Source organism: Condylura cristata, unplaced genomic scaffold (assembly GCF_000260355.1).
Source record: "Condylura cristata isolate star-nosed mole 26May11 unplaced genomic scaffold, ConCri1.0 scaffold00003, whole genome shotgun sequence".
Classification (NCBI taxonomy): Eukaryota; Metazoa; Chordata; class Mammalia; order Eulipotyphla; family Talpidae; genus Condylura; species Condylura cristata.
Genome location: NW_004567104.1, coordinates 76,559,213 through 76,574,822, shown reverse-complemented (window position 1 = coordinate 76,574,822; position 15,610 = coordinate 76,559,213). Strand labels below are relative to the sequence as shown.

The 15,610-nt window shown below is 47.5% G+C and overlaps 1 protein-coding gene across 1 annotated transcript in view; it reads left to right on the top strand.

The window, feature by feature from the left end:
* The window catches only part of BRWD1 (bromodomain and WD repeat domain containing 1), a gene marked incomplete at its 3' end in the record, with an annotated part of 68,059 nt that overhangs the window by 38,559 nt on the left and 13,890 nt on the right, over positions 1 to 15,610 (top strand). Inside the window, exons 19-32 of the mRNA XM_012730916.1 lie at positions 409 to 598; positions 1,698 to 1,823; positions 1,922 to 2,029; positions 5,788 to 5,912; positions 6,463 to 6,545; positions 8,111 to 8,222; positions 8,752 to 8,813; positions 9,108 to 9,263; positions 9,480 to 9,600; positions 10,450 to 10,575; positions 12,013 to 12,085; positions 13,083 to 13,121; positions 14,387 to 14,533; positions 15,107 to 15,259. Coding sequence (XP_012586370.1) covers positions 409 to 598; positions 1,698 to 1,823; positions 1,922 to 2,029; positions 5,788 to 5,912; positions 6,463 to 6,545; positions 8,111 to 8,222; positions 8,752 to 8,813; positions 9,108 to 9,263; positions 9,480 to 9,600; positions 10,450 to 10,575; positions 12,013 to 12,085; positions 13,083 to 13,121; positions 14,387 to 14,533; positions 15,107 to 15,259 — 1,621 coding nt within the window. The remainder of the gene's footprint in view (positions 1 to 408; positions 599 to 1,697; positions 1,824 to 1,921; positions 2,030 to 5,787; positions 5,913 to 6,462; positions 6,546 to 8,110; positions 8,223 to 8,751; positions 8,814 to 9,107; positions 9,264 to 9,479; positions 9,601 to 10,449; positions 10,576 to 12,012; positions 12,086 to 13,082; positions 13,122 to 14,386; positions 14,534 to 15,106; positions 15,260 to 15,610) is intronic.

Here is a 15,610-nt window from a genome sequence, read left to right as displayed (position 1 = left end):
CTGCAGTTCCCCTGAGCTCCTCCGTGCACACCCTGGGTTTGCCGTTCCAGTTGGAACTTCTGCCCCTGAGCCACCAGCTTGGTCACGGTGGTGAATGACCCTGCTTTGTTTCTGCTCTGGCCATCCCGGGACACCTCTTCTTTTAAAAGGGGGTTGTTATTAGACTTTAGGGTTCCCTTCTTCCTGTGGTCTCATCTGTCATTCTTGCAAATAATTCCTCAGATTTGTTTCTCTTTCCTTGGGATCTTGGACATTTCATTGATGGTGATGGGTTGATGGTGAGGGTGCCAGCGGGCTCTCTGGGGGCAGGCCTTCCCTTCTTGGCTCGCTCCTCAGGCTCGTGCGACCATTTCCCTGCGGGACCCCGGCGGTGTTCGTCCCGCTGAGCGTGTTGTTTTCCTTCCCCAGTGATTCCTCCTCTAGATACTCTGACTGGACGGCCGATGCAGGTATCAACTTGCAGCCACCTCTGCGGACCTCATCTCGTCGACGAGTTACTCGATTTTGTAGTAGTTCAGAGGATGAAATGTCTGCTGAGAATTTGTCTCCTCCAAAAAGAAGACGAAAGAGAAAGAAAGAGAATAAACCTAAAAGAGAGGTAAAATAGATCTTTCAAAACGTATATATTTTAATGGCCCTTCTTTCCAAATTTCAAAACTAGAACTCTGGGTCTTAGTCCTCAGTTTTTATAGGCAGACTTGCCAGCTGTCTCAGGTAAAGCACAGACTTGTTTCTCGAACGTGACTCCTATTGACTTTCTCCTTGAGCCAGAGCAGGGGCTCCTGTCCTAGGGCCGGGGCTCGGCTTGCCCCTAGCCAGCAGGATGAAGCCAAGTGGCCACGTGTGATTTCCTTTTACCTTTTTTTTTTAAATGTTGATTTATTTATGCACACCTAGGTGCGGGGAGAGAGGCAGAGTGGGGAGCAGAACAGGCATTGACAAAGTGTACTGCTGAGGGGAGCAGTGGGCAGGTCAGGAGATGTCTGCTGGCCCTGTGCGCCACTCCCTGGCCAGGCCTTGAATGCACGCTGAAGTGGTTGCAGCTTCGCTTCAACCCACTGTGCCACCAGGGCGGCCTCTTTTTACTTTTATCACAAGTTATATTTGTTGAGGTGGTACTGACTGGTATCCCAGTTACATGTCTCAGGGCTCTAGGTCTATACCCCAGTTACATATTATTTCTCCATAACCACCACCAGTTCTGCCTTCCCTTGGAAGATTGCAGTGGGGGCCCATCTCAGGGCCGAGCATTTGACCTTGACCACAGAGAAGTTGGGCATGTTGAACATCCCAGTCCTAAAAAGCTCAAATCTAGGCGATTGCCCGTGGTGGGATTCAAGTGGCTTGCCAGGTTCAGCTATGTGCCGAAGAGGATTCAGCCTGCAGATGGCCCTATCAGAGGCGCCAGGCGTTGGGAGGGATCCCCTGGAGACGAGCTGGCGGAGGCTAGTGGCAGGCAGGTCTGGTGGGAACCAAGCGGAAGTGCTGTTTGGAAACCAGCGATGATTATGGTGATGGCACATGGGTGACTTGGTGATGGGAAACCCACAGGGATTACAATTGAGATTAAAAAAAAAAGTACAAAATGATGTAAAGATAAACTATTTTATTATAAAAGAAGAAAACCAGTGATGCCCACTGGCACTCGCGCTGCCCTTCTTGGTTCCCGCTGAGCTTGACTCTTGTCCCCTTGGCAGAACTTGAGGAGAATGACTCCCGCAGAGCTCGCAAATCTGGAGCAGTTATATGAATTCCACCCTCCAGTTTGGATAACGGATACCACACTTCGCAAGTCTCCTTTTGTCCCTCAAATGGGTGATGAGGTGAGAGTGGAAGCATTCGAAAACATGGAAATGGAACAGAAAGCAAAAGGAATACTGCTCTTTAAGTTCTTATTTAAATTCATGCTTCTCCTTTGTAGGTAATATATTTTCGGCAGGGTCATGAAGCTTATATTGAGGCTGTCAGAAGAAATAACATCTATGAGCTGAACCCTAACAAAGAGCCATGGAGAAAAATGGATCTTCGGGTAAGGTGGTAGTGTTATTAAGTGATTAACATGCGGCACACGTGTAGTGAAATTGTCTGTTAAGTCCACTAAAGAACCTATTGGAAGCACACTTCATTACTATCTTTCAGCTTCCTACTTCAGACTGCTTCTATTACTATCATCTGCTTAACCTTGGGATCGATAGGAAGACTTAGATCAATGTGAAATTGTAAATGTATTAGAGTTTCTCAGGAAAACAACTTGGTAGTATATGTCATTAATTTTATATGTATTTTTTTTTTTAATCTGTATTTATCTATGCTTACCAGAACTGGGTACAGGCCAGAGGTGCAGGGGGTGAGAGGATTCTCCAAAGAAAGAGTGGGGAGCAGAACAGGTGAATCTATTGAAATCCACTGTTGAGGGGAGCAGCCGAGAGACAGAAGGGGTCTGCTGCGCCCTGTGGGTCCCTCCCTGGCCAGGGATTGAACTCCTGCTGCAGTGGCTGCTGACAGCTTCACAGTGCTGAGACTTAGCCCCTTACGTCACCAGGCAGGGCCCATGTCATCAGTTCTAAAATGTGGATAGCTGGCACAGATTTGCAAAAGAAGAAATACAAATTGGATAAAGCATATAATTTCATGCATAATAAAATGTAGAACAAACTAGTTCTCTATACTTAGCCAATTTGCAATATACAACAGGCTTCCTTTTTACTTTTTTTTTTTTTTTAAAGATTTATTTATTTATACATACAGAACTGGGGTACAGGCCAGAGGTGCAGGGGCAGCGAGAGGCTTCACCAGAGTCAGAGTGGGGAGCAGAACAGGCAGATTGACAAAGTACACTGCTGAGGGGAGCAGCGGGCGGGCCAAGAGAGGTCTGCCACACCATGTGGTCACCTCCGGGGCCGGCGGGAATCGAACTCATGCGGAAGTGGCTTTAGATTCTCAGTGCAGTGCTCCAACCCGCTGCGCCACCAGGGAGGGCCCCTTTTTACTTTTAAAGGAAGAAAATAGCATGTTTTAGCAAGGGCTTTAATTTGTTAACAGTTAAGTCTGCCAAGCAGGGACTGCTTTCTACAAGGTGTGTGGCAATTAGAAATAAGCAGAAGGCCATCCACTGTTTAAATTGGTGACCTTACTTCTGGTAACTTGGGAATCAGCCAGAAATGCATGACATTTTATAAGCATGGTAGTTGCAGATTATGTATAAAAACAAAAGACAGTTCAAATATTCCAAGCTACTGAATGGTACGTTCGTGCACTTACCTGTCTTGTGAAGCCCACTGCTTTACAGAGACTTATAAAATATTTGTTGAATGTGGCCCTCCCTGGTGGTGCAGCGGGTTAAAGCACAGCATTGAGAAGCTAAAGCCACTTCCGCATGAGTTCGATTTCCGCCTGCCCCGGAGGTGACCACATGGTGCGGCAGACCTCTCCTGACCTGCCCGCTGCTCCCCTCAGCAGTGTACTTCGTCTGTCTGCCTGTTCTGCTCCCCACTCTGTCTCTGGTGAAACCTCTCGCCGCCCCTGAGCCTCTGGCCTGTACCCCAGTTCTGTATGCATAAATAAATCTTTAAAAAAATTTTTTTTTTGTTGAATGAGTGCTGGGTACATTTCACAATAATTGTATTATTACTAAGAGGAAACTGTAACGTGAAATGCTGTTTGTGGTTTTAATAACAAAATTTTAAAGACATCATCAGCCCCCCAAAATACCTCAGACTGTCAGTGGTGATTATAGAATAGCACTCTTAAGTAGTTTTTTTGTTCTTTATATTTTAAATAAGTATATAGGTAACAATGAAAAAAAAGTAGTTTTAACAAAATAGCTTTCTTTTTTTAAAAGATCTGTTCATGCATACAGTGCTGGGGTACAGACAAGAGGTATTGGGGGGGTGAGATGGTTCACCAGAGACAGAATGGGGTGCAGAACAGCAGATGTACTGAAATACACTGCTGAGGAGAGCAGTGGGTGGGTCAGGAGAGGTCTGCCATCCATGTGGTTCAGCTCCCTGGTTGGGGATCGAACCCGTGCTACAGTGGCTGCAGACAGCTTCATGATGCTGCATTCAAACCCATTGTGCCACCAAGGAGGGCCTGAAGGTAGCTGTTCTTAACAACACTCATCTGCTCAGTGGCTCTGTCACTGCACGTGTGGCCTCAGATAATTCTGATGTCCGTACATTGGCTTCATCAACAGCACTTACCATCACCGTTGACCCTTGCATTGAGCGTCCCGACTTGCTCTGTGTTATTTGCTGCCCTGCTCAGTATGGGGGTGCTTTCTGGCCATATGGGGACAACGTGCTTCCTAAACAGCATCTTTCTAAGTGAGATGGTGGCTTCCTGGTGGAGCATATATATTTTAAACAAGAGTCCTTTTTGCAGTCTGTTGAATGCCACTTTAAACATTTTTTTGACGTTGTTGAGCTTTTTGTTGCTTGCTTGCTATTTAAAGCGACCCCTAAGTGCAGGTCTAAAGTTCTGTCTTGTGTTCCCAGCTCATGAAAGCAGTGACTTGCATACGGAGAAATAGGTCCCTTAGACACACTTTACAGCATGTTTGTCTAGTGCTGTTGACTGAGCTCAGTCTTCGCCACTGAATGTCGAGTACTGAGGTGTCTTTACAGACACATGGCTTACACTCCGTGTGGCCGGTGGCTGCAGTGTGCGCGCCGCCTGAGGGACCTAGCCCCGCTGCCTGTAGGAGCCAGGCTTGAGTGCTCGCCACGCCTGCGCAATGGACAGCACTCTAGGCCCAAACGGGTCCCTGAAGTTGAGTGCGTTTGCTCAGCGCCTGAATGGATGGCTGACCTCCATAACCTTGTATTGTGCTGGGGGCCGCGGGCTCAGCCACCACGTGCAGTCACTACAGGTGTCTTGGCACTGTCCAGCCCCGGCAGTGAGGGGCAGGTTCCTAAGACCTGTTTGGAAGGGTAGTTACAAATGAGCTTCTACAGTCTGAGGAGAATGCATAACAGAAGGTTGTATAAAGGAAAGTGTGTCTCTAGGAAGAGCAGAGGTCAGAAGGTGACCCATGTGTTTCATAGCTGCTATCGTTAGAGACTGAGCTGATCGACGCCTGTCCGCCCAGCTTGCGGCATTTCGGAGGAGGCCCCTAGAGGAGCACATTCCTTACAGAGCTTAGTGTGTGTCTTGAAATGGATGTGGGTCCTCCCTGGTGGCGCAGGGGATTAAAGCGCTACGCTGTGAAGCTGTCTGCAGCCACTGCCACTGAAGAACAGGCTCCATCTCCAGCCAGGGCGGAAACCCACATGGCATGCTCTGGCCGCACCCCAGTTCTTGTATGCATAAGTAAATAAACTTTTTTTTTTTTTTTAAAGATTTAGTCATACATACAGAACTGAGGTACAGGTCAGAGAAGCAGGAGGGTGAGAAGCATCACCCGAGACAGAACGGGGAGCAGAAAAGGCTGATCGATGAAGTACACTGCTGAGGGGAGCAGTGGGCGGGTCACGAGAGGTCTGCTGCACCCTGTGGTCACCTCCCAGGCGGGGATAGAACTTGTGCTGCAGTGGCTGCGATGGCTTCATAATGCTGCGCTTTAACTCGCTGTGACCCCAGGGAGGGCTCAATAAAAAAAACCTTTTAGAATAAGTAAATGCAAAACGATTATACCTGATGGTAAATTGTCTGCTGCTTTATAAAGCCTCAATTATGAGTTCACTGAATTTGGCTTGTAGAGTGGTAATCTTCAGCATTTGTTTTATTTTAACCATTTTAAATATTGTATTTAAATAATAATGATGTTTTGATGATCTGTATGTAAAGGATCAAGAACTAGTCAAGATAGTTGGAATCCGGTATGAGGTTGGGCCTCCCACGCTTTGCTGCCTCAAACTGGCCTTCATAGACCCCGCCAGCGGGAAGCTCATGGACACCTCCTTCTCCATCAGGTGGGTGGTTGATGGGGTTTTGTGCACTTGGGCTTGCAGCGCACCGCTGAGTGTGGGCGGAGGTGCTGCTAGACGGGACCCGGCTGGGGACACGGTGCGCCTCGGCCCGGGGCCTCCGCGTCGTGCTCTCCCGGCTCTCCGGCCTGTGGGCGCCCCTCCCTCGGGGCTCATTCTGCCTTGAGGATCTGTGAGGGCAAATATTTGCTTAAACCTGCCTCCTCAAGCCACATGGCGGTTGACCATGAGAAGTGCTGCTGCTGGGACTGAATGTGATGCTGGTAGAAACCATGGACGTGAGAACGGGCGGGAAGGGAGGTCACACGCGTGCGCACTCCATCTGACTGCACCGCCAGCAGCATGCTAGGCGGGGTCCAATAAAACGTGCTGTAGAAGCCAAGCCAGTCATTTCCTCTCCCTTTCTTTAATGAGGCTAGCCAGAAGGTAAAACGTGTGCAGGCGCCCCCCACCCCCCGTGGGTTTCTCATGAGCTCTGTTGCTATGGACTGTGGTCACCCACGTGGGGCTGTAACTGCCATGTGTCTCCTTCCAGGTACCACGACATGCCGGATGTCATCGACTTTCTGGTTCTGCGTCAGTTTTACGATGAAGCAAGGCAAAGGAACTGGCAGTCATGTGAGTCTGGTGATGGGCGTGACCTGTATGTGAAAGAGTAGGTTTCCCATCCAGAGCGTTGTATCTTTGGTGCCACATCAGCCACACTTAACTAGGGGTTTGAGGAAACTGGCCCTTTAGGAATGGAAGCCTCACACACAGCTGTGCCCTGATCCTTCAGGGCACCCGTGCACGGACCTACCGCAAGGGGGAGGCTCGCGGCATGGGCACCAATGGCCAGGTGGCTTTCATTGTGCTGTTTCGGGCGGGCTCGCGGGGTGGACTCAGGTAGGTCCTTATCCTCCTTACAACACCAGTGAAGACTGGAGCTGGGCCAGGTTTGCTGCTTAACAACTGTCCCACCTGTTTCAGCAGCGTGCACACACACAGTGTTCGGGTGCAGGATCAGGGCCCCCGTCTTGAATTGGACTTGTGACCCTTCCACAAATGGTTCATTTTGTGTTTACTAGTTAGGGTCTCTTGCTGAAAATCAACCTTTATTCAGGTCGTGTCGTTACCTGTATATGTTCATTAGAGAAGCGGGAATGCGCCAGTTTTTCTAGTTCTTGCAGGTACTACAGGGTTACCTTAGGTCAGTTCGCTGACAGCCCAGTTTGTACAGCAAGATTGACAGATGGTAGCTGCTTACTAGACTCTTCTGAATGGTGGCGTCTGCATAAGCAGTCAGAATTTCATTTTGATTGACATATTTATGCAAAACTCTTCTTTAAAGAATTGTTCATTTTTTGCTTTGCAAATTGATGGACGAGAAAGAAAGGAGTCATTATAGCAGCCCAGCTCTTTTGGAATATCTGTAAAACAAAAGTCACATGCAGTTTGTTTCACTAGACGTGTTACAGTTAGAGAACACATTCGGAATGTGTGTAATCAGACTTAGTTTGATGTACTCTTCACACAGTTACATTGACCTTGATAGGAACCCCCTGGAGATGGATCCCCCACTTATGGGCCCCCCAGGCCTGGCCCCCACTCTTATGTTACGCCGACAAAACAGGACGTATGGGTGTTCTTTTCAGCAAGTATGTCGGCACTGCAAGGGCAGTACGTAGAGCAGCTCTTTTACCATGCAGAGCTTAGCTGGAGCACGCTGGTGGGGTTGAAGCCTTCTGTTATGTATGAGCAGCAGTAGAATAGTCATGAGTTGTCACAGTTTTTGATTTGATTTATTCTTTGGGAAATGTTAAATATTCCCTGAGTACCATGTACTTAATGTACCTGTTGAATAAGTAATTGGTAATATCCACAATTGTAAAAGATTTTTTGTGTGTGTGCTTTGTGAAACTATTATTTGCTTCATGTTCTAAAATGTAACAATTCTGTGGCATTTGCAGTCACTAACCAACCTATTCATTACTCTTTCAGTCTGTTCGTTACAGAGCTTTGTACCACCAGCAACTTGTTGAGTGTGACATGTTTTTTTTTTAACTTCTGGGAAGTGGGCAAGAATGGCTAATTTTAAGATAAACGTATACCTTGACCTTTGTGTCACCTGTATCCTGTGGCATTTGTAAATGAAAAGTGATGTCACAGGTCTGTGTCTCCTCACCCTGTCATCTGTCTCGTAGGCGACAGGTTCCGCTCCATCATCGACGATGCTTGGTGGTTCGGAACGGTGCTGAGCCAGGAGCCATACCAGCCCCAGTACCCCGACAGTCATTTCCAGTGCTACGTCGTCAGGTCTGTACGCAGAGCGCAGCGTGCGAACACCTGGCTGGGTGGCAGGTTACTGTGTCACTGACGTGCACCTGGCCACAAAGCCGACCTCGAACGTGCTTGGAGTCACGTCACTGCCTGCTCGCTGACCTCGCGGTGCAGTGCTGCCTGCCTCCGGGGCCCCCGGTGCCTGCTGCCGCCAGTGGCGTCACGCAGGGCGCCTGTGGCACGACTGCCCTGTTCAGAGGCCTGCCCTGCCCAGCGGCTGCGGCGTGGCCTCCCATTCTGCGGCGCACCGAGGCTTCCAGGGGCTTCGACTCTCCCTGCTTCCCGCTGGGGTGCGGCCCCACAGGCCCTACAGGAGCTCTGCTCCTGGCCTGAGCCCACCGGGCATGTTTGTGCATCTGTCTTCTATTGTGTCTTTCTGAATTCAGTACCTAAACTTCAACTGCCACAGTGAGGTTATCTTTTTGTTTTCTCTTGAAGTTGAAACCTAGTTGCTAGCCTCACTCTGGCTTTCTGAAAGGCTACCCATGATTTGTTTTTTTAACAGATGGGACAATACTGAAATTGAGAAACTGAGCCCCTGGGACATGGAACCAATTCCTGATAATGGTGAGTGCTTGTTAAATAGTGGAAGTGTTTTATATGCAGTGGTTCTGAATTTTATTTACAAATGCAGAGAGAGCACTTCAGTGTTCCTCTGAGGTATACTTTCACGTTATTATGGCAACCCTGAACTTTACTAAAAGAAGTCAGCAGAGTTAGGAGTGGCCAGCCCATCGGGTCTCCGAAGAGTCCAGCTTGCTGCTGCCTGCCTCCCGATGGTCCGCCAGCGTTTCTCACACAGTCAGTGCACATCCATGCTTTGATGCTGTCATCTTGTTTTTGTTTTGGTGAAATTTGTAGTTGATCCTCCTGAAGAACTGGGAGCTAGTATTTCTGTCACCTCCGATGAGCTAGAGAAACTGCTCTACAAGCCGCAGGATGGTGAATGGGGGCAGAAGTCCAGAGATGAAGAATGTGAACGAATTATTAGTGGTATAGATCAGCTTTTGAATCTTGGTAAGTTTTTTCGGGGTGAAAAGTTTTGTTTTCCAGTTTTTTCCCCCACAGACATTTTTTAAAATTGAAGCACAGTTGTGGTGCGTCCTACGATTTCTGTTGATCGTCTTTGGTGAATAAACATAGTTCAATAGTTCCTGATTTACGAATGATGTGTAGCGAAGCACCAGTTAGCGGGAGTGGATGTGTGGGTGAGTCTTCTGTCTGCCCCTGCAGATATAGCCGCAGCTTTCGCTGGTCCTGTCGATCTCTGCACCTACCCGAAGTACTGCACCGTGGTGGCTTACCCGACCGACCTGTTCACGATTCGGATGAGACTCGTGAATCGGTTCTACAGGTTAGGAGAAACTCACCTAAAGCCTTGTTTGGAAAGAGAATCTGGCTATTCCAGCTGCGGAGAGAGGTGTGGTGGTTGGCAGGGACAGCAGGGGGCTGAGCTACATTCTTTTTGGTTTCATTCTCTTCGTCACAGTGGTTTCTTGGTCTTCTCTGTGAGACTCTGTGTTGATACCTGTAGGCAGGTATGGTAAAACTCGGACAGTGACAAATAATGTGGGATGTCATTTCTCAGCTCTTCGCCTGATTTCCTAAAAATCATGGTACTTAGAAATTACATTTGTTTTTGTGTTAACATTCCAATTTGGGGTTCTGTTTAAAAACAGAATTTGGTTTTATTGATGACTGCCTTTGGAAAACTTATCTACAAGTTATTTTTAACTTTTTTCAGAGCGTTGATCATTAAAATTTCCTATTTATAACAATTTTTTTTAAAAGCATTAGATGGCATCTTATTTTTTGTAATTCAGCTCCTTGGGAAGTCACCATTACAGAGCGTGGCCTCTGTAGCCCGCGACGCGGCCGCAGCGTCACTCAGTCTGCCCATTGCATGCTTAATCAGAAGGCACTGGGCAGCTCACAGGGCTGGCGCTCTGAGCGGTGGCGCTGACTCGTTGTTCCCTGGCACCGCGGTGGGCTCAGGTCGCCGCTGCGAGGGTGAGCAGGGACGGCTGCTCTGCCGTGGCAGGAGTGCGTGGGCTCTGAGTCTGCTGCCCGCCGGGGCTGTGGGCAGCCCGAGCTTCCATCCTCGTCCCTGAGCTCCGACTTCATGACAGGTTGTGTTGCTGCACAGACGGGGAGCTTTTTGACTCACTTCGGAGTCCTAAGTTTCCTATTTTTATTTCTGAAGGCGACTGTCTGCGTTAGTTTGGGAAGTCAGGTACATCGAACACAACGCCAGGACGTTCAATGAGCCCCACAGTGTCATCGCACGGTCTGCTAAGAAGATCACGCACCAGCTTTTACGTTTCATCCGGTGAGTGCTGCCTGCGGGAGGTGCTGTGCCCTCGGAGGGGCTGTGTTGCTGGGCTCCTGCAGCTTCGGCTCTTCCGTTTTTGTTCTCCAGATGACACCCTTTTCATGCTTTACTCTTGGTGACAACCACCAGAATTTTTACATTTGTCTGCTCTGATCACTGTGAAGCAAATCTTATTTCATATGTGAGAAGTTTTTTTAGATCGAGTTTTCAATTCTGCATGCAAGGACTGGGGTACAGGCCAGAGGTGCGGGATGGGGTGGGGTGAGAGGATTCACCAGAGAGAGTGGGGAGCAGAACAGTGGCTCTACTGAAACCCGCTGCTCAGGGGAACAGCGGGGAGAGGGGAGAGGCCTGCCGCACCATCGCCAGTGAGGAATCGACGACACAGTGTTTTCTGCTTTGGAAAGGTCGCAGGTGTTTTATTACTGAGCATGCCCTGGCAGATGCCCTCCTCCGGCCTCTGCTTGGCCAGCACCTTACATAGCCCCCTCATGGTGAGATACCAGGAAGCTGGGTGCCATCCTGTTGCTGAGGTGGAGCTCACTACATCTCCTCAGTCTTCGGATGTCCTTGGATGGTTTCGGCATCCAGTCCGGACCCCTCTGGATTTGCCAGTTTTCTTAGTCGCCCTCAATCCGCCCGCACTCTTACGCGACCTTAGCATCATTTGGTGCGTGTTGAATATTTTGTGGCATGTACCGAATTTGGGTCTGTCGGCTGTTTCTCATGATTAGATTGAGTTTGGCTGACTGGGTTGTATCCAGAAGTGTGTGTGCACATGTGATTTGTCCTGTATTTTCCCACTCCGGGTCGTCAGTTTGGAATGGGGGATGGTGACCGGCCAGGAATGGAGACTGGGGTCTACCCGGACCTTTGCACCAAGCATCTTTGTGCTTTGGCTTCTCTCAAATCAACCTTTTTCCTGTTAAGACTCCATGGCCATTACCTTCCATGCCTCGGAAGGACTACTGTCACTGTCCAGATGGCCTACTCTCCCGAGTCACCAGCTTCCCTGCACATCCTTTTTTGGTACAGGCCAGAGGTGCAGGGGCAGCGAGAGGACTCACCAGAGACAGAGTGGGGAGCAGAACAGGCAGATCGACGAGGCACACTGCTGAGGGGAGCAGCGGGCGGGTCAGGAGATGTCTGCCGCGTCACGTGGTCACCTCCGGGGCAGGCGGGGATCGAACTCATGCGGAAGTGACTCTAGCTTCTTAGTGCAGCGCTTTAACCCGCTGCGCCCTCCCTACACATTCATAACCCAGGGAAGCCTTTCCAAAATTCTGAGATGATGAGTTGTCTTCATGGAGTTTGAAGATCTGCTTGGAGTGGGGGTGCACACAAAATGGGGGGGGGTTCTTAACATGTAGGTTGAAATTTTTGCAATGGTTCAACATCTGTATGCTATTTTAAAAGTGAAAAATTGTTTTCTAGGAATCAAGAATGTACAAATATCTCAGAACTTTCTAACACGTCTGAAAATGATGAGCAAAATGCCGAGGACTTGGTATGAAGTTTCTGTTTTATAATGACTGTTAATTTTCAATGTTAACTTAAAAAAACGCAGTTGTAATAGAAAATGTTGGTCGTCTACATCAATTACTGGTATATTCCAACAAAGTGGGAAAAGAAGGCATTTGACAACAATACATCTTAAAATTATTTTAGATTACCAGTGTATAATTTTTTTTAGCCACTGACAATAAACTTAAGGTCTAAGTGGATGACTTACATGTACCCTGTGTTTACAAATTTCAGCTAGAGTGACGAGTGTTATGTATAAGAAATACCTTGGAAATATTTTTGCATAAACCATTGAGTGTTGACGTTAACTGTAATTAAAAATTAATTTTACCATGTTGAAGGCCCCCTCAAGCCCTTCCTCAAGATAGTGTGAGGTGTGCGTGCTGGTGGCCCCAGTGGGGTGTGCAGTTCTCCTCCCACCGGGCCAGGCTGCCCTCCGGACTGGGTCGGATGGTCTTTAACAATAGTGTCGATCGTGGCACAAACTTTTATCGTGCTTTGCCGATTTCCATACTCCTGAGTGGCATAGGGAACGAGGTGCTATGCAGAAGGTGAAGTCCAGAGAGTGTAGGAGGCGTGTATTTTGGGGGTCTTACTGATTTTGTCATCTGACTGTGACTTTTGTCTACCTGAGAAACAAATGCCCAAGTGCTTAATGCCTGCTCAGTATTAGCGATGAATGCCGTGTAGCAGATTACAAATCAAATTCAGCAGATACACTTTTAAAGCTGCTTGTACATGTGCTAAATGTCTAGGATGTTTAGGACACACACAGAGAAGCATTTTACAGCTCTTCGCTGGAATTAGTGTGTGTCCTTAGGGAATATAAACAGCTACTAAAGTGGGTGCCACCACAGTCAGCTGACAGTCTGTCTTTTGAGGTTTTGTTAGTGAGTTGCAACCCTTTTAAGACCTGATGTTTTAAGAGAATTTCAGTGAGAATCTTAACACTTAATGGTGCTCTGATTTTTTTCCCCTAGGAGGATAGTGATCTTCCTAAAACATCTTCTGGAAGGAGAGTAAGTTAATCTTCCTGTTGAAATAGAGGGTCGTTGTTTCAAGTAGATAAGTGGGTTTCAAGGGATGAAAGCGCTGAGTGTTAAAAAGAGGTCTGGGTGCATTCGCTGTAGGGATGTAGGGGTAACGGGAGGACCGTTACGGTGCTGGGCTAGAATGGGAGGGCGGGAGGAAGGTGAGGAGGATAGGATGACTAACTCTTTATTAAAATGAGAATTTATTGGGAGGGTGGGATTAAAGAGATGGAAATATGAAGCTAAGTTTAGATACTGGGTTTTTGAAGCTCTTGAAATTTCGATGTTATATGTGAATTGAATTGAAAGTAAAGGGTGAAGTTTTGATGTTATGTATTAATTGAAGGTAAAGGTTGTTGGTCTGAAAGTACTTAAAAACAAGCATTTAAATTTTATTCAAATGCTGTTTGCATTTAAGCTTTTTATGACATTCAGTTTCATAATACACTTGCCCCAAATAACTTTAAAAATTTAACCTGAGTTGTCTTCTCATGGTTATTTTCATACACACTGCTGGTGTTCAGTGTCTGTTTCTATTTGTTGTGTCTCCTGCGGCACATTCCAAATGTCGCAACGTAAACACTGCCAGTGTGTTTAAGCTAAATGCCCATAACCAGAGCTTATTTCCATCTTTCCTTCTCCTCAACCCCATGCCCCCAATAAATTCTCTTATAGTTAGATTGGAAGTCCCCCAAGGCCCCTCAGGACTAAGCCAGCGGGTCAGGTGGGATGTGGCCCTTCGCCTTTTCTGGCCACGGGGGTGGGGATGTGGGGTGGAGGTGGGGCGGGGCGCGGCGCCTGCCCCTCTTCACCTCTAGGTCAGCAGCCCAGTGTCTGCTGGTCTCCGGGTCAGGCCCTCCCGAGGGCCCTCGCGACTACATTGGATCTGTGCGGGTTCCCGGCAGAGTCCCTGTCGCCTTGCAGGCCAGCAGGGCGACAGGCCTGGGATGCGGCTGTGTGCACACGTGCACGTGGAGAGCCATTTTCTGCCCGTCATGTCCTGTCGTGTTTTGCTTCATTTCTCTACTTAGGGAAGAAGTGGTAGAATGAAATGAGAAGGTTTTTCCAACAACTAATATGACATTTTGGTATTTTTACAGAAAAGTGGTTTTGTCCCAGTAGATAAAAAATTTACGGTAGCCAAATCTTAAGGGCTAACACAGAAGACAGCAGCGCGGTTGGGTTTTTAATGTTGTGCATAGAGTGTCGTTTCGCCTGACTGAAAACCTCTTAATTCGTGAATGTGTTTGTAGCTCCATGACTGGAATACAAGGAACATCAGAGCTACTAGCTATGTTGAAAACAACTGGAAGAAGCAGTGCAAGGAGCTAGTGAATTTGATTTTTCAGTGTGAAGATTCTGAGCCATTTAGGCAGCCTGTCGATCTGGTTGAGTACCCGGTAAGCTGCCACTGTCGGGTCGTTTGGGGCTGCTCTTGTTGTGTGGGAAGGAGATTGTGCTAGAGGTGTCTGAACTTCTCAGGCTAAGATTTGGATTTCCGGTTATAGCCTTGCCTCTCGTTGCTGAGTTAGCAGTAGAAGAGTTGTTTTGCGTAGTTTTTGTAGACAACCCTGTGGCTTATTGAAGAATCAAGACTCGTACAAGTTTCCTGTAACACCGGGCAGACGTGCATGGCTGTTACGTGACCAGGCTCAGCCCCAGATGGCCAAAAGCCGCCTTCACTTTTCAGTGGGGAAATAGAAATGACCTTAAAGAAAAAGTCTGCTTATATATTAGAAATGTACTGTCAGAAGCTTGGAAATCATAGAAGAGTTATAAAGGAGGAAGTAAAGATAGTTTCATAGTCTGCTACCCAGTGTAGCATTTGGTGTATTCCTTGTCTACCTGGGCTTCTTGCTAAAGTCCTAACCTCTTGTTGAGGCTTTAATTTTTGAGTTGTTGAGCGTTCTCATGCATTTACCTTTCAGAAAGCTGTAAGAATCTTCGAACTAATTACTGTGTTTAAAACTCAGGACTACCGAGATATCATAGATACCCCAATGGATTTTGGAACAGTCAGGGAGACTTTGGAAGCGGGTAATTATGACAGCCCTCTGGAGTTCTGCAAAGACATCCGCTTGATATTTAGCAACGCGAAAGCATATACTCCAAACAAAAGATCAAAGGTAAATTTAAAGGTGGTTTCTTTTTTAAATAGTATGCATGATATGTGTAGGGAACAACTTTTCCATTCACTGGTTTCAGGAATCTTAAATACAAGTAAGACTGCTGCTAAGAATAGATCTGGTGCCACTAACGGGTACCTGTCGGTCCCTTAATTGTTGTATGCTGAGTAACTTTTCAGAACTGTTGAAGCAGAATAGTTTGAACATGTGCCATCAGGGAAGTTCACAAGAGCAGTTTCTGCTCGTCACTGTCCTGGGGCAGCCGTGGGGTGAGAGGATTTTTTTTTTTTAATTATTTTTTTAATTATTACAAAAGTTTATCTTTACATCATTTTGCACATTTTTTTTTTT